The sequence below is a fragment of the Chionomys nivalis genome, chromosome 6 (assembly GCF_950005125.1).
Source record: "Chionomys nivalis chromosome 6, mChiNiv1.1, whole genome shotgun sequence".
In the NCBI taxonomy this organism is placed as follows: Eukaryota; Metazoa; Chordata; class Mammalia; order Rodentia; family Cricetidae; genus Chionomys; species Chionomys nivalis.
The window spans coordinates 4,172,784-4,190,788 of record NC_080091.1 but is presented as its reverse complement, the minus strand read 5'-3'; the positions used below and the strand labels follow the sequence as shown (position 1 = coordinate 4,190,788).

The 18,005-nt window shown below is 51.2% G+C and overlaps 1 protein-coding gene across 1 annotated transcript; it reads left to right on the top strand.

Moving 5' to 3' along the window:
- Nucleotides 1-12,373: 12,373 nt before the first annotated feature.
- Nucleotides 12,374-17,800, top strand: Cimap1d (CIMAP1 family member D). Its single transcript, XM_057772977.1, has 4 exons — nt 12,374-12,500; nt 13,361-13,468; nt 15,519-15,632; nt 17,159-17,800. The coding sequence occupies exons 1-4, from the start codon at nt 12,374-12,376 to the stop codon at nt 17,641-17,643; spliced, it is 834 nt and encodes a 277-aa protein (XP_057628960.1). The 3' UTR covers nt 17,644-17,800.
- The last annotated feature ends 205 nt before the right edge of the window (nt 17,801-18,005 follow it).

The window sequence follows — 18,005 nt, the reverse complement described above, 5'->3', positions numbered from 1 at the left end:
CCTCCATCTCCTGCCCACTGCCTTGGGATAAGAGTGGATCTAGACTCTGTCTTGTCTGAGCACCCACACTCATCTGGTGTGGGAGGTCCTTCTGTCTATGTGTTGCTTTTTTTTTTAAAATATTTATTTATTTATTATGTATACAATATTGGGCACCAGACCGCATTATAGATGGTTGTGAGCCACCATGTGGTTGCTGGGAATTGAACTCAGGACCTTTGGAAGAGCAGGCAATGCTCTTAACCACTGAGCCATCTCTCCAGCCCCCTATGTGTTGCTTTTATTGGTTAACGAATAAAGAACTGCTTTGAGCCTATGGCAGGAAAGAACAGAACTAGGTGGGGAAAGCTAAGCTGAATGCTGGGAGAAAGAAGGGCGGAGTCAGAGAGACACCATGTAACCCACCAGAGATCAACGCTAGAACATTTCCTGGTAAGCCACAGACTTGTGGTGGCACACAGATTAATAGAAATGGATTAAATGAATCTAAGAGTTATCCAATAAGAAGCTAGAGCTAATGGGCCAAGCAGTGATTTAATTAATACAGTTTCTATGTGATTATTTCAGGGCTAAGCAGCCAGAAACCAACAAGCAGCCCTCTCCCTTCAACAAATTGGTGACAATGTGGCTATTTAATTCAACATAAAACCTGAGAAGTCTTAGAAAGGAATTCTAGACACAAAAACGCAGAGTTTAACACAGCTTCTTGCTGTTTGCTGGCCCGGCTATGGAGCACTTGAATAGGGTTTGTGAGGAGCTCGGGTGCATGTATGCCCAAGTGGAAGATAGCCGAGACCTTGCCTGCAGCTCACTGGCAGTAATGGTACCTCCACCATTTTGAAAGTGGAGAGAGGCAGTGCCAGCATCCAGAGCCACTGCAACCAAGCTGATTACCATTTTAAAAGCTCTTCAGGACAGTAAAGAATTACAGATGCACAATACGACAGAGTCAGACATAAAAGACCTCTAAATGGGTCACAGTGTTGGATAAATGTACATAGGCTTGGGAGAGAGAGGAAAAAGAGTACAGAGAGTTATAAAAAGAAGTAAATGTTTTTTTTTTAATAAAAAGGAAAGTCTTCAAAGAAGCAGAGTACAGACAGTCATAGATTAAAAGGAGTAAATAAAAATAAGTCAAATAAAAATGAAAAATTCACAGAGAGTCTGGATTATGTATATTATTGTGTTTCCTTTGAATTTTTTGACTATGAAGGAACTAAGTACAGAGAGACATTTTATTGTATGGGCTGCTAAGCTAAACCAACATAAATATCTTAAAGGTATCTTGATTTCAAAATATGAATCTAAGGATATGTTGCTTTGGAAAAGAGGTTCTGCTTTTGTTTCCACAAAGGATGAGAACCTGTGGATTCCTTCCAGACTAATGTGGTTTGATGGACCAAGACCCCCTGAAAGGTTATCTTGAACACCCCTAAAAATACTTTGCCCAATAAACAGCAGGAAGAAGTTTGGAGGAGAGCTACGTCCATATTCCCAAATATTGTCTATAAATGTTTGTTTACCTTAAATGGGATATGCTATAGAGATTTGCATTGGTATGGATCTTGGTTTAGTGATACAAATTTAAGGTCAACTTTGTTATATATATTTTTCTGCTCTTGATTAAAGTATTATGTTTGTGCAGCTCATTTAAAATGTAATGTGTAATTAAGAAATATAGGTTAATAGATAATCATCTTTAATAGTCAAGCTTGTAGCCATGTTAAGTTAGATTTTTCTAGATGTACAGAGATGTATTTCAGATAAGTATTCTTCAAACCTTTCAAAAACTACAGAATATGGCATTTAAAGTGTTTTAAGAATTTAGGCCAGGCGGTGGTGGTGCACGCCTTTAATCCCAGCACTCGGGAGGCAGAGGCAGGCGGATCTCTGTGAGTTCGAGACCAGCCTGGTCTACAAGAGCTAGTTCCAGGACAGGCTCCAAAACCACAAAGAAACCTTGTCTCGAACCCCCCCCCCCAAAAAAAAAAAGAATTTAGGATTTTTTAAAAAAAATATTTATTTATTTATTATGTATACTATATTCTGTCTGTGTGTATGCCTGCTGGCCAAAAGAGGGCACCAGACCTCATTACAGATGGTTGTGAGCCACCATGTGGTTGCTGGGAATTGAACTCAGGACCTTTGGAAGAGCAGGCAATGCTCTTAACCACTGAGCCATCTCTCCAGCCCCCAAGAATTTAGGATTTATCATGACAATGAGTCACATCTTCTGCTGGCAGTACAAAGCTACTTCAAGAGAAAGATGGGCATTGCCGGGCCGTGGTGGCACACACACCTTTAATCCCAGCACTTGGGAGGCAGAGGCAGGTGGATCTCTGTGAGTTTGAGGTCAGCCTGGTCTATAAGAGTTAGTTCCAGGATGGGCTCTGGTGCAGGAGAATTATCTATATTCTTTCAATTATGTTTTAAATAAATGCTGATTGGCCAGTAGCCAGGACAAACAGCAGGAAGTATAGGCAGGACAAACAGACAGGAAGTAGAGGTGGGTCAATAAGAACAGGAGAATTCTGGGAAGAAGGAAACTCTTCCCGCAGTCCTGTCTCAACCACCTAAGAAGCAAAATGTGACCTGCCCTGCTGAAAAAAGTACTGAGCCATGTAGATAACATAGATAAGAATAATGGGTTAAGGGCTGGAGAGATGGCTCAGCGGTTAAGAGCACTGACTGCTCTTCCAGAGGTCCTGAGTTCAATTCCCAGCAGCCACATGGTGGCTCACAACCATCTATAATGAGATCTGGTGCCCTCTTCTGGCCTATAGGCAGGATACTGTATAAATAAATAAATCTTAGCCGGGCGGTGGTGGCGCATGCCTTTAATCCCAGCACTTGGGAGGCAGAGGCAGGAGGATCTCTGTGAGTTCAAGACCAGCCTGGTCTACAAGAGCTAGTTCCAGGACAGGCTCCAAAGCCACAGAGAAACCCTGTCTCGAAAAACCAAAAAAATAAAAAGAATAATGGGTTAATAAAAGTTATAAGAGTTAATACAAAGCCTTAACTAAAGGACCTATCAGTTTATAACCTAATATAGATTCTCTATGTGATTTTTCTATGGGACTAAATGGCTGGGGGACCGGGTGGGACAGACACCCCAACTAACAGGTCCTCATGTTACAGGGCTCCAAAGCTACAGAGAAACCTTGTTTTGAAAAAAAAAAAGAAAAGAAAAGAAAAGAAAGAAAGATGGGCATCAAAGAGACTCTTTATGAAGTTGGTTAGCCATTTGGGCAAGTAACTGCTCTTGCCTGAACTGCTTGATGAACCGGACATACAGGACCCGCAGAAAAATGACTGCTGAACTTGCCTAAAGGGGAGACAATCTTTTGGGGTTCCTGCTTGATGAAAGGGTCTGCTGCTGCTAATATAGATGGAACTGTCTTTGAAATTTCCTGATTCATGGAAAAGTTTGCTGGATATATGGGCCAGTAGGCAGAAGATGGATGCTCCAACATTACAGAAGAATTTTGGGTGACTGTCCAGGCAGTGAGACATCTCTGTCAATTCTAGAGTTTTGGAAGTGGCTTACAGTGCACTTCATGTTAACTTAGGTAATATTATATCCTTCTGGAGTCTTTGATGGAGTTGAAGAATAGATAGAGTTTTTCTTAGTTATGATAAAAGATAAAGTAGATATAAATATTGTAACTGTAATTCTTGCTTGATACCTGTTTTGTTATATGTAATTTTACTATGTTAAAGTTAAGACTTTCCTTTTTGTTTAAACAGAAAAGGGGAAATGGTGTGGGAGTTCCTTCTGTCTTTCTGTTGCTTTTATTGGTTAGTGAATAAAGAACTGCTTTGAGTCTGTGGCAGGGAAGAACAGACCAGGCAGGGAAAGCGAGGCTGAATGCTGGAAGAAAGAAGGGCGGAGTCAGGGAGAAGCCATGAAGCCCGCTGGAGACAGACACTGGAACTTTAGATGGTAAGCCACAGCCTCGTGGTGATACACAACTTGGTAGAAATCGGTTAAATGAATATAAGTTAGCCAATAAGAAGCTAGAGTTAATGGGCCAAGTAGTGACTTACTTAATAGTTTCTTTTTTTAAAAGTGTTTATTTATTTATTTATTTATTTTGTATACAATATTCTGTCTGCGTGTATTCCTGCAGGCCATAAGAGGACCTCATTACAGATGGTTGTGAGCCACCATGTGGTTGCTGGGAATTGAACTCAGGACCTTTGGAAGAGCAGGCAATGCTCTTAACCACTGAGCCATCTCTCCATCCCACTTAATAGTTTCTGTGTGATTATTTCGGGTCTAAGCTAGTCAGTCGGCCAAGATGAACCAGTGACCCCCACCCCCAACAGCCACCCACCAGCTGGGTCCTTGGAGCCCGTCTCTGGCAATGCAGGTGCACCCTTCTACATCTTCCTGAACTCAGGACATCCGTCAGACAATGAGAAGGGGTCTGCTTTGTTTTTCAATCTCCTACACCTTCTTTGGGTACAAGTTCATGTGTGGGTGCATATGTCTGTGTGTGTAAGTCAAAGGACAACCTCCACCATTGTTCCGTGTGTATGGGGTGGAGTGGGATGGTGCTGTGGGAGCCCGTTCCTTCAGTCAATAGCCTTTGAGATACCAGCCCATTTGTGCGTGGTCTCTGATACTCTAAAAGCAGTTGTAAAGCGTGTACCTTTGGCTCCTGCTTCCAGCTGCTAAACTCTGTTCCTGTTTGTGCAGAGGACTGTTATCTAGGACAGCGATCTGTAAGTTTTCCCTTAAATAAATAACCCTTATATTATTCATAATTATAAACTGGTGTGGGATTATTTTGTGACTTCCATCATCATCATGGGGGTGGGTTGGACCAGTGACAGCAAAATTTGGACATTGGAAGACAGGCTGGTGGCAGTCCTTGCTTTTTTTTTTAAGACAGGATCTTATTTTTCCCTTCATATAGCGAAGTGGCTGGCCTGAGAGTTTCCAGGGAGTTCTCCAACTCCACTTCCCATCCTGACCTCAGAACACTGGAATTACAGATTACCTCCACCACAGAGATCTGTGTGGGTTCTGGGGATTTGAGTACATGTCCTCAAGATTGCTTGTGTGCTTTATCCACGGAACTGTCCCTTAAGCCCCAGGAGTCTTTCCCTCCTTCCTTTCTATTTCAAGACAGGGCTTCTCTGTGTAACCCCCACTGTCCTGGAGCTCAGAGATTTGCCTGCCTCTGCCTCTAGTGTTGGGATTAAAGGTGTCAGTCACCACAACCTACTGTTATTTATTTACTTTTTAAAAGTTTTTTAGCTAGGCAGTCATGGCACACGCCTTTAATCTCAGCACCTGGGAGGCAGAGACAGGTGTATCTCTGTGAGTTCAAGGCCAGCCTAGTCTACAAAGTGAGTTCTAGGACAGCCAGGACTGTTACACAGAGAAACCCTGTCTCAAAAAAACAAACAAAAGAAAATATTTATTTTGACTTTATGTGCATGACTGTTTTTTTTTAAATATTTATTTATTATGTATACAATATTCTGTCTGCATGTATGCCTGCAGGTCATAAGAGGGCACCAGACCCCATTACAGATGGTTGTGAGCCACCATGTGGTTCAGGACCTTTGGAAGAGCAGGCAATGCTCTTAACCTCTGAGCCATCTCTCCAGCCCCTGCATGACTGTTTTTGCCTGCATGTATGTACCCGCTGCATGCACCATCTGTGTGCAGTGCCAATACATGCCAGAAGATGGCATCATACCCCTAAAATTAGAGTTAACAGAAGGTTGTGAGATACCATATGGGTTTTAGGAAGTGAACCCAGGTCATCTACAAGAGCAGTAAACGCTCTTAACCACTGAGCTGCCTCTGCGGTCCACTCAGGGAGGGTTCTGTTAAGTTCTCAATGTACCCTTGTTCCCGTCAGCACTCTGTGGCCTCACTGTGACTCACAGGACACCTAGACCTTTCCTGTCCACAGAATGTGGTCCCTTTGCCACTGCTTGGTCCCCGTTTGGATGCTCCGTGTCCCACTAGTTGTTGTTTTTCTTTTTTTTGGTTTTTTGAGTCAGGGTTTCTCTGTGTAGCCCTGGCTGTCTTGGAACTTACTCTGTAGACCAGGCTGGCCTCAAACTCACAGAGATCCGCCTGCCTCTGCCTCCCCAGAGCTGGGATTAATGACGTGCACCACCACCTCCCAACATGTAGGGTATTTTCTTGATTGATGATTAATGCAGGAGGGTCTAGCTCACTGTGGGTGGTACCTGAGTTACACAAGAAAGCCGGCTGAGCAAGCCATGGGGAGTAGGCTTGTAAGCAGCGCTCCTCCACGGTGGTGGCTCTCAACCTTCCCGATGCTGTGAGCCTTTGATACAGTTCCTCATGCTGTGGTCACCACTGACCATAAAAATATTTTTGCCACTTCTTCATAACTGTAATTTTGCTACTTTTATGGATCACAATGTAAATATCTGTTATACAGGATTTCTGATATGCGACCCCCATGAAAGGGGCATTTGACCCTGAAGGCACTACGACCCATATATGAGAGCCCTTGCTCCATGGCCTCTGCTTCAGTTCCTGTCTCCAGGGATGTCTCTTAATGAAGGACTGTGATCAGGACACATAATCTGAAATAAACCCTTTTCTCCTTGTCTTGGTCGCTTTTCTCTCTCTTTCTTTCTTCCTTTCTTCCTTTCTTCCTTTCTTCCTTCCTTCCTTCCTTCCTTCCTTCCTTCCTTCCTTCCTTCCTTTCTTTTTTTCTTTCCCTTCCTTCCTTTCTTTATTTTTCTGTTTTCATTTTAGTTTTTTCGAGACAAGGTTTTTTTTTGTAGCTTTGGAGCCTGTCCTGGAACTAGCTCTTGTAGACCAGGCTGGCCTCGAACTCACAGAGATCCGCCTGCTTCTGCCTCCCAAGTGCTGGGATTAAAGGTGTGCACCACCAACGTCCGGCTTGCTGGTTGCTTTTCTATTGCTGTGAAGAGACACCACGACCAAGGCAACTTATAAAAGAAAGCATTTAGTTGGAGGCTTGGTTACAGTGTCAGAGGGTGAGCCCATGACCACCGTGATGGGGACATGGCAGCAAGGCAGGCAGGCAGGCTCTGGAGCAGTAGCTAAGAGCTTACACCTTACCTACAAATCAGAGGCAGAAAGAGAGGGAACCTGGACCTGGTGAGGGCGTTTGAAACCTCCAAGGCCACTCCGAGTGACACACCTCCTCTAACATGGCCACACCTCCTAGTCCTTCCTAAACAGCTCCACCAGCTGGGGACCAAGCATTCAAATATACAAGCTTATGGGGGCCATTCTCACTCAAACCATGACTGGGGACTGGAGAGATGACTGTGATTGAGAGCACCGGGTACTCTCCCAAAGGACCAGCATACACATGGCAGCTCTGTCTGTGACTTCAGTTCCGGGGGGTCTGACACCCTCACACTGACACACATGCAGGCAGACCACCAATGTATGTAGTGGTCTTTTAACCTGAACACTGTCTTAGAGATCAATCTTCCGAGACTCAAGTCAGTCTTTATTGTGACCCCTGTAAAATTACATACTTCCAACTTCCAACATACAGTGGCATAGAGCACACAGTATCCTTTCAGAAGGGAAGAAAGGGGACACAGCAAACACAAACAAACAAAAAATTGTAGGACCAAAGCAAGACTCAGAACCCAGCAGGATAAACCTCAAATTCTATTTCTTTGATTTTGCTTGAGCCATCTCTCCAGTCCCTCCGGTTTTTATCTGTTTTATTTTATTTTTTTTTTAAGATTTATTTATTTATTATGTATATAACATTCCTTCCATGTGTGCCTGCATGCCAGAAGAGGGCACCAGATCTCATTACAGATGACTGTGAGCCACCATGTGGTTGCTGGGAATTGAACTCAGGACCTCTGGAAGAGCAGCCAGTGCTCTTAACCACTGAACCATCTCTTCAACCCCTCCCCCCGGATTTTAAGTTTTGATTTTATGTGCAATGATGTTTTGTCTGCATGTACATCTGCATGAGGGAGTTGGATCCTTTGGAACAGGAGTTACAGACAGTTGTCAGCTGCCATGTAAGATTGAATCCAGGTCCTCTGTACCTGGTGTTTTTAGCTGAGGAGCCATCTCTGCACCTCTCCTGTACACTTCGTGACAAACCCAGGACCACACGGCTGAAGCTGCCAAGTTCTCCTGTCTGTTCGGTCTAGAACCTGCTCCTCCCGCCTTAAATTACGTTTGCGTAACTTTCCTTTCACAGGCTGCAGGGCTAGCTGAGTGAGGTCTCATCCTGAGGGTACCACTCTCTTCATTCCAGTTGGTCTTCCTTTAGACCTCTCATTTCTGCCTGGTGGTGGTGCACGCCTTTAGTCCCAGCATTCAAGAGGCAGAGGCAGGTGGATCTCCGTGAATTCCAGGCCTGCTTGGTTTACAAAGTGAGTTTCAGGAGAGCAAGGACAGTTACACAGAGAAACCCTGTCTTGAAAATATAAAAAATAAAATAAAATAGTGTGGTCAGCTGTCACTGTCTTCCCACTCCTTCACACCTTCACCCACTCAACCATCCTCCCAGCATGCTCCACTATATTCTGTAATCTACCATTACTGTTCACCATATCCAACCATCCTCCACCCTCCCCCACTTTCCCCCACCGTCCCCCACCCTCCACCATCCTCACCACCCTCCCTCCCCCATCACCCCACCCTCCACCATCCTCCCCCATCACCCCACCCTCCACCATCCTCCCCCATCACCCCACCCTCCACCATCCTCCCCCATCACCCCACCCTCCACCATCCTCCCCCATCACCCCACCCTCCACCACCCTCCACCATCCCCCACCACCATCCCCCACTATTCTCCACCATCCCCCACCATCCCCCGACCCTCCACCATCCTCCACCATCCCCCACCATCCCCCCCTCCGCCATCCCCCCACCATCCCCCCACCCTCCACCATTCCCCCTCCGCCTACCCCCCACCCTCCCCCACCCTCCCCCATCCCCCACCCTCCCCCATCCCCCACCCTCCCCCATCCCCCACCACCCTCCCCCACCCTCCGCCTTCCCCCCATCCTCCACCACCCTCCGCCTTCCCCCCATCCTCCATCACCCTCCACCATCCCCCCCACCCCCCACCATCCCCCCACCCTCCACCATTCTCCCTCTGCCATCCCTCCCACCCTCCGCCACCCCCCACTCTCCACCACCCTCCACCACCCCCACCCTCCCCCACCCTCCACCATCCCCCCCTCCACCATCCCCCACCATTCCCCACCACCCTCCACCACCCTCTGCCATCCCCCCGCCCTCCACCATCCCCCCCCGCCATCCCCCCCACCCTCCACCATCCCCCCCACCTTCCACCACCCTCCACCACCTTCCACCATCCCTCCCACCCTCCACCATCCCCCCCACCTTCCACCATCCCTCCCACCCTCCACCATCCCCCCACCCTCCACCACCCTCCACCACCCTCCACCATCCCCCCCACCCTCCACCACCCCCCCACCCTCCACCATCCCCCCACCCTCCACCACCCTCCACCACCCTCCACCATCCCCCCCACCCTCCACCACCCCCCCACCCTCCACCATCCCCCCACCCTCCACCACCCTCCACCATCCCCCCACCCTCCACCACCCCCCCACCCTCCATCACCCTCCATCATCCTCTACCATCCTCCACTTCCCCATCCCTTCTAATGCTTTTACTTGTCTTTTCGTCATGTCCCCATCTTTCTTCCCTTGTATTAATCTCCGCAGACCTACAGACATGCTGGGGCCTATTCACCAGTCATCCACCAGAGGGGACCCATGAGTTCCCTGTGCTGTGGGCTCCACCAGCCCTCAAGCCTTCCCCTGCCATGTGTCAGGCGAAGAGTCCTTCCTGCCCAGACCAGGCCTTTCATGCCTGTGCCACTGTCTCTCTGCTTCCTTCCCCACCCTGTCTTTCTGTCTCTCTGTCCCCTCCCTCCCTCCATCCTCTGCTCTCAAGACTTTCCTACCTAAACTTCCTTCCTTGGTCCCTATGGAGAAACAGACATGCAGGGTGAGCCCTAGATTTCTGCACTCTGGGGCTTTCTGGCAGCTGGGCCCAGGAAATAGCCTCGGGTGGGGATCAGAGAATTCTCTGCCTGGTCCTGTCTCTGCCTGGCTCTGGGTCTATGGCCGATGCCAGTGGAAGGATCTTGTCTTTCTGACTGAGCAGCTCTGGTTGTAGAGAGGCAGAATGGGGCTCTGTCCAGCAGGCTGTGCCCTACCCTAAGTTACTCCACATTGAATAAAACAGTCATCTCCCCCCAACACACACATTGTACATTGCTCTAGGCGACTCCACCGTCATTCATTTTACAAGCAGCCTCTGGCTTTGTCCTGAGGAGAAGAATGACCACAGCCCTCCCTGGATGGACCCATAGCTGTAGCCTGTGTGGCTAACACAAGGTCGACACATCATGTATTTCTGGTGGTCAGACAGGACTGCTCTGTGTTCATGGAGGTCAATCAAGGTTGTGGGGGACCCACGGACATATTAAAGAAACATCAGGTAAACCAGGACCAATGATTTATCAGACTCATCCAAGCAAGGGAAGGTGCAAAATCCTTCACCTGAATCCCGTGAAGTGAAGAACACTGGTGACCCCATACCTAGATCCCATGAAGTGAAGGACACGGGTGGCCCCACACCTGGATCCCGTGAAGGACACTGGTGCTCTCACACCTGGATCCCATGAAGGATGCAGTGACCCCACACCTGGATCCCATGAAGGACACTGGTGACCCCACACCTGGATCCCACGAAGGACACTGGTGACCCCACACCTGGATCCCGTGAAGGACACAGGTGACCCCACACCTGGATTCCATGAAGGACACTGGTGGCCCCACATCAATTCATTCATCGTTTGCTACTGGTGTGTGTGTGTGTGTGTGTGTGTGTGTGTGTGTGTGTGTGTGTGTGAAGGACTCCGTAACTTTTCCTGGGTGCAGATCTAGTTTTGTCCCCTGGTTGACACCGTCTGTTGGATTGCCTGCCAGCCATTTGTTTGCCCATCTGGGTCAGGATGCAAACCTGCCGTTCCCTGATCAGTTTGGCCCTTTACCTTGTAACAGAACATGGCAGCTCACCTTCCAGCCCTGATCCCAGCAGCCCCCTCCCGTGCTTGGTCTGCTTCACTACCATCCAATATCGACTCTTTCTCAGCTCCTTAAACTTCATGAACTCTGTACAGCCACTTGAACTATTTGTTTTTGAGACAGGGTTTCTCTGTGTAGTCCTGGCTGTCCCAGAACTCACTCTGTAGATCAGGCTGGCCTCTAACTCAGAGATCTGCCTGCCTATGCCTCCTGAGTGCTGAGATTAAAGGTGTGCGCCACCACTGGTCATAATTCATATCCATTCTGTAGCCCATCTATATACACAGAAATATAGGTGTGCCGGATGGTGGTGAAATGGAGAGAAATATAGAAATAATATAGGCTCATCCTCTTCAGTTTCCTCCATCTGAGACCACAGATGGCGCTCTTGACCTCTTGACTGTGACCCTAGCACCAGGGAGGCGGAGGAGTTCAAGGTCAGCCTGGGCTACATTGTAAGTCCTTGTCTCCACCAAAACTCCAAGTCACTACATTTTAAAAAATGCCCAGCAGCTTAGAGACAAACGTTCGGGCAAAAGTGTGTCCTAGTTCATTAGGCCAGTGTTCCCAGAACTCCCTATCTGAAGCTGCTAGTAGCCCTAAGCAAGGGTGAGAACACAGCACCGCCCTAGACCGCTGTCCTCAGTCCTGCCTTGGGACCTCTCCTCCTGATGTAGCCTTCCTTCTCAGTATGCTCCACACCAGAACAATCCACTTCACTTATTGCCTAGCTTCTCTTCCCACGGTAAGAACATAACTGCCATTTACCAGTTTATTCCTGTTTTGTTCACGCCACCCTAAAAGGAGTCAGGTATACAATACCAGGTACTCGGTGCACGCCTGCTGATGAGCACTTGGCCAAGTTGGGGATGTGCTGTACACAACCCTGGGCTCTGTGGAAATGGGGCGCTGCACTCTTTATCCATGCGGCTGGGGGTGTCCTGTTTGCACTTCTGGCTCCCTGGGGCCTGCTCTGGCCCGGTGGCCTAGCTCAGTCAGCTCCTTGGGGACCTGTTCGGCTGACACTGGAGTCTTTCCTGGGCCATCCAGCCATCTGGCTGACACTTGATCTCCGCTCCTCTTCCAGGCCAGCGTCCGGCGACCAGCCTGGCTCGGGCCAGGCCCCGAGATCCTTGCGTAGGGACAAGGGGCTGTCTGTGTGGTGGTGGGAGGGTGTGGTGAGGCCAGGCCTCTGCCAACACACTGGCTGAGCTGTGAGGATCGGGGACAGTGCCTGGTTTGTGGCTCCAGAACAGCAGGGCACAGGAGCCCACACCAGGCCCTGCTCACCATGGGGACCCTCAGCTGCGACCCAGTGGCCAGGTTGGCCACAATACCCCTGGCCCGGCGGGTGGCTGAGGGCCACATTCCAGAGACCGGGCTGAGGAAGTCCTGTGGAATGGTCACCCTGGAGAATGGTTTGTGCTGGCCTTGTGGGAGAGGGCTCAGCAGAGGCAGCATCTACAGGCAGGACCGTATGTCCATACGCCCCCTGTGGGATCTGCTGGGCCTACACGCTTGCCCAGCAGGGACACAGGTTGGGAGCACATTAGGGCAGGACTGGAGGGAAGGAGTCAGAGGGAGGGTCCCTGTGGGAACTGCAGAGTGTGTGAAGGGGCTGAGGCTGGGTTCAGCGGGGGGGGGGGGCATTCTTGGAGGATTCAGGCTGTAGCCTGTGCCTTAATTTCCCATCCTAGGGTGGACAGTGGGGTCAGATCTACACCAGGTTCCAACTCCCCGCCTCTGAGGTGGTGTTTCTCTGTGCTTGCTTCACCTTCCCCTCCAGAATGATCTCTTTGTCTTGAGCTCAGTTTCCCTCCCTCGATGATTTCTATGTCCCCAGCCTCAGTTTCCCTAGTCATAGTGGTCTCTATATCCTGGTCTCGGTTTTCTCTCTTGTGAGTCTCTTTGCTTTGGCCTGTTGGCCTGTTTTCCTGCTCATGAGAAGTATCTCTGCCCTTAGCGTCTCTTTCTCCACCTGTGACAAGGTCTATGCCTTCAGCTTTGTAAGCCCCTATAACACAACCATCCTGTTCCTAGCCTCAGTTTCCCTACCAGTGAGGGTCTTTGCTCCCAGCCTTTGTTTCCTGTGTTAGCCTGTTTCCTGAATCTCCACAGTCCTGTGACCCATGACCAGCTCACAATGTGGGTGTCATCCAGTCCTCCAGGACCCCTTTCCTTACTCTGCCATGGAGATGTCTGGGGGACCAGGGTGGGACGCTTTGCCCAGCCTCTCAGGGTTGCAGACACCAGCTGTGATCTGGTCTTTGGGTCTCAGGCTCCGGACCTGGCTTGTACGTTCTTCCGTCCACCGTTGGTTATGTCAACCATGACTGCACCAAGACAGCCAGTCCCGCCTACTCACTCGCTCAGCGGCCCAGTGAAGGTAAGGCCAGCTGAGGAGCACAGGGACCTCTTCGGGCCCCCAAAGTTCTGCTGAAGGAGACCTCAGGGAGAGCAAGGCCGGGTAGGCAGGCCTGGTCTCCCTCCCAGTGGCTGTGCCACGGGTAGATTGTTGCCTCCTCATGTAGCTCAGGTGCCTCCATCACCCGAACTCTGGGATCACAGATATATATCATCACATCTGGCCAGACACCAAGGTTTTGATGGGTCAGTAAGGATTGGGTGGCCAGGGTTCAGGGTGTGGTTCAGTGGGTAGAGTCCTAGCCTACCATGCCTAAGACCTCAGGCTTGGTTAAAAAAAAAAAAGCCACAGTTCTGCTTGGTGTCCAAAAAGCACTCTGTGTGTTGCGAGTGGATTTTCTGTCCCAAGTGTAGGTTGGTTGTTAGTGGCTGGCATAGATGCAGTGACCAGGCATGGAGCTTCCCTCTCTCTGACATTCTGTAGCGTGTGGCGTCTAAACCCCACGGCAAGCTTGGAGTTCTCAGTGATGTTGACTGAATGTACCAGCCCTTGGACCCAGCCCTTGGTCCTGCAACTGCTCTGGGGCCCCAGGGGGCTGGACAGAGGCCACAAGACGGAAGGACGGTGGATCCAGTGAGCCTCTCTCCAGCTGGGACCAGCGAGGGTCCTGCGGGGGCAGTGCGGTTGTGCTGGGATGGAACTGGAGACGGCGACGGTGGCTCACAACCTCCTGTAACTCCACCTCCAGCGGAATCCGATGCTGTCTGCCAGCCTCTGTGGGCCCTGCACCCACAGAGCACAAATCCTCCCCGACAAGTACACAGCGTTTAACTGAAAAATGAACTCTTAATTGGGTGTGGTGGCACACGCAGGTGGATCTCTATGAGCCTGAGACCACCTGGTCTACAGAGCGAGTTCTAGGACACCCCCCCCCGAAAAAAGAGAAAGTTTGGTGAAGGGGGACCCATGAGAAGAGCCCACCCGCTGCAGCCTGCAGGTCGGGTGGGACGCGTCCTGGCTGGCGAGCTGCATTCTCTCATTACACAAACTGCGTAGGAGATGGAAAGCAGGTTTGCCCGTGCCGAGCAGGGGCTGAGCGCCAACAGTCCTGCTTGCCACAGGCTGGCTGAGGTGACGAGGGACAGGCATCTTCCTGTGTGTGGCCCAGCACATATCGGTGACTGCGACCCCATTCCTCCTATCCTGGGAGTCATTTAGATTAGCTCTGAGCTAGGGAAGAGCTGTTAGGCGCACAGGCGTGGGGTGTTTCTGAGCCCATTCTTTAACATTAGTGACCACCATAGGGTTAGTAGGGAGACTGTGTGTGTGCAAACACTGCCGGTGTGGGCGTGCACAGAAGCCCACACCTGCGTGGTACCTACGCACATCCTGGGACTCAAAGACTTGGTGAAGCTTAGCCCTCACCTGCGGGCCCGGCATGGAGTGTCTAAAGTCCAGCAACCAGTGACCAGGCCAAGCATGGTGCTACAGATCTGTCGTTTTTGGCAACTCAAATACTGAGGCAGGAGGATCAAGAGTTTAAGGGAAAAAGGATGGAGCCCCTGCCTAGAATCTACCAGAGAGGAGTTGGGGGCGTGGTCAGGGTGGAGCCCCGCCCAGAATCCCCCAGCGAGGGGCTGGGGGCGTGACCAGGGTGAAGCCCCACCTAGAATCCCCCAGTGAGGGACTGGGGGCGTGGTCAGGGTGGAGCCCAGCCTAGAATCCACTGGTGTGGCTGAGGGGGAAGCTCAAGACTACCATTTATGACGGTCTAGGTTCCATTCCCACATATACAACTGTGAAAATGGTAACCAACTGTAGCCTTTGTGATCTCTTCCTTCCACACTGATGTGAAAATGTGGGTCAGGCAAGCTGAGCCATCTCAAGGGTGACTCCAGGTGACTCGGCGTGAGCCAAGGCCCTGCTGGGATTGGCGTGCCCCACACAGTCCCTCTGCTTGACCCCTTTCAGGAGAGTCAGTCCTTCCCAGGTCGGCTCTTGGGCGGCTCTGGGCCAGGTGTGGGGAGCCCTTAGCTCACGGCACCTTTGCGCTTTCGGGTCCTTTCCCCAGCACCTCTTCAGGATTCCAGCCCAGGACCCGTGTATTTCTTGGACCCCAGAGTTACTCGCTTTGGCCGTAGCTGTCCCCCTGCCTACTCCATGCAGGGCCGGGGCAAGATTCGAGGTGAGTACAATGTGTGTGGTGGGAAGTGGCCTTTTACAGTCTGGGAAGCTGTCCTCTTCCTGCACGATTGGAGCTCTGTACTTCAGTGTTCGCAGCAATACAATCTGAGTTTCAGGAAGGCTCACTACTCCAGTCCCGCAGCCTTGAGCTGGGGTGACAACACATGGTGACCCTGCTGCCTAGGGGCCCTTTTTTAAAGCCCATTCATGGTCCCAGAGGAATGCTCAAACACTTGATTTTATTCTCTGCATGTTATCAGTCCATCCATGCATCTACCCAGTCATTCATATACCCACCTATGCATCCATCCAACCACCCTCCACCAACGCACCCACCCACCTATCCACCCGTCCATCCATCCACCCATCCACCTATCTACCCATTCACCATCCATCTACCCAACAATTCATATACCCACCCATCTATCCATTCTACGTCCATGCATCCATCCACCCACCATCCACCCATCCATCCATCCACCCACCATCCACCCATCCATCCATCCACCCATTCACCCACCCATCCATCCACCCACCCACCCATCCACCCACCCATCCGTCCATCCATCCGTCCATCCATCCATCCACCCACCCACCCACACACCCATCCATCCACCCACCCACCCATCCGTCCACCCATCCAACCATCCGTCCGTCCATCCATCCATCCGTCCATCCACCCATTCATCCATCCACCAACCCACCCATCCATCCATCCACCCATCCACCCACCCACCCACCCATCCATCCACCCACCCATCCATCCACCCATCCAACCGTCCGTCCGTCCATCCACCCATCCATCCACCCACCCACCCACCCATCCAACCGTCCATCCGTCCGTCCATCCATCCGTCCGTCCGTCCATCCATCCGTCCATCCACCCATCCAACCATCCGTCCGTCTGTCCATCTATCCATCCACCCATCCATCCACCCACCCACCCATCCACCCACCCATCCAACCGTCCGTCCGTCCGTCCATCCATCCATCCGTCCATCCGTCCGTCCGTCCGTCCGTCCGTCCGTCCGTCCGTCCATCCATCCATCCATCCATCTGTCCACCCACCCACCCGCCCACTCTTCTGCCCATCCCATCTTCCTGCCTACCCACTCATCCATCTCCCTGTGCTCCATGGCTCTGCTCAGCCTTCACTCATGCCCCGCCCCAGTTCTTTAGTCACACTAATGCTGAGACATCTTTAGTGAACTCCCTGGAAGAGTCAGGCCACCTAGGGCTCCATCTCAGGATGCCCAGATCTTCAAGGAGGACAATCTGGGTGATCATGGGGCCTTGGAGGGGTAGAAGGTACCAGCTGGTGGGCGTGGGAAGCAGGAGGAGGATGTCTGTGCTCTGGGGTGGTTGGAGGAAGGGTGGAAGTGGGCGCCTCCGCTGGCGCCGACCAGGAGTATCAGGCACGGAATGCATGTGTGAAGAATTTGCTTGGGCTAGACTCTGGGTCTTCGTGATGTCTGATGCAGGTCCGGTGAGGCCTCCATCTTGTGCGAATGCTCCTTCACTCCCCAGGTCTGGAGGTGACACCAGGCCCTGGAGCCTACAGCCCAGAGAAGGCTCCCCTGGTACGCCAGCGGAACCCCCCAGCTTTCACTCTGGGCTCCCGCCTCCGACAGAAGCCCCCAGATGCCTCTTTTCCGGCCCCCAATGCTTACAGCATGCCACCCCTCTGGGGATCGCAGATCTTTATCAAACCTAGCAGCCCCAGCTTCACAGTTGTGGGCCGCAGGCCCCCAGCACGCCCCGCTCAGGATCCTTCAGAGATTCCAGGCCCTGGGCAGTATGAGACCCCTGACCCCAACACCTACCGACAGCGTAGGCCGGCGTTCAGCATCCTGGGGAGACCCCGAGCGCCTCGGCCCCTGGAGGAGACACCTGGGCCTGGTACTCACAACCCAGAGCAGGTCACCGTGAACCGGGCCCGGGCCCCGGCATACTCTATGGGAATCCGTCACTCAAAGTGGGTATCTACAGTGGCAGGGGACACCAAATGCTGATGGCTGCTGGGTACAGTTTCCCTGGGCAGAGGAGGTGCCACCCTTCCGGCAGTCTGAGGTCCTTAGGGACCACTTGATCTTTCTGTCCCTGGGGCCAGTGACCCAAGGCCCCATCCGGGGTCAGGGTTAGTCTTCTTCCAGGGCCCCAGTTTCTTTTCCTAGGTCAAGCCAGGCCAGGGAGAAGAATCCCTTCCCTTGGCAGGACAAGGAGCTGTGTGTCCTAAAATTCAGCATCTAGGCCACTTGGGTTTCTGCAGATGAGGCAGGAGAATTCTCCTGGAGGTGACCCTGATACCTCTGCCCTACCTATCCCACCCTCTAGAGTTGCTTGCCAATAAATTGTTCCTCCAGCGGTTGTCAGC

Excerpts from the sequence above, each read along its gene's own strand:
- Cimap1d (XM_057772977.1), top strand. The coding sequence starts at position 12,374 with ATGGGGACCCTCAGCTGCGACCCAGTGGCCAGGTTGGCCACAATACCC. Across the intron at positions 12,501-13,360 it reads AATGGTCACCCTGGAGAATG|GCTCCGGACCTGGCTTGTAC; the intron begins GTTTGTGCTGGC and ends TTTGGGTCTCAG. Across the intron at positions 15,633-17,158 it reads GGGCCGGGGCAAGATTCGAG|GTCTGGAGGTGACACCAGGC; the intron begins GTGAGTACAATG and ends TTCACTCCCCAG.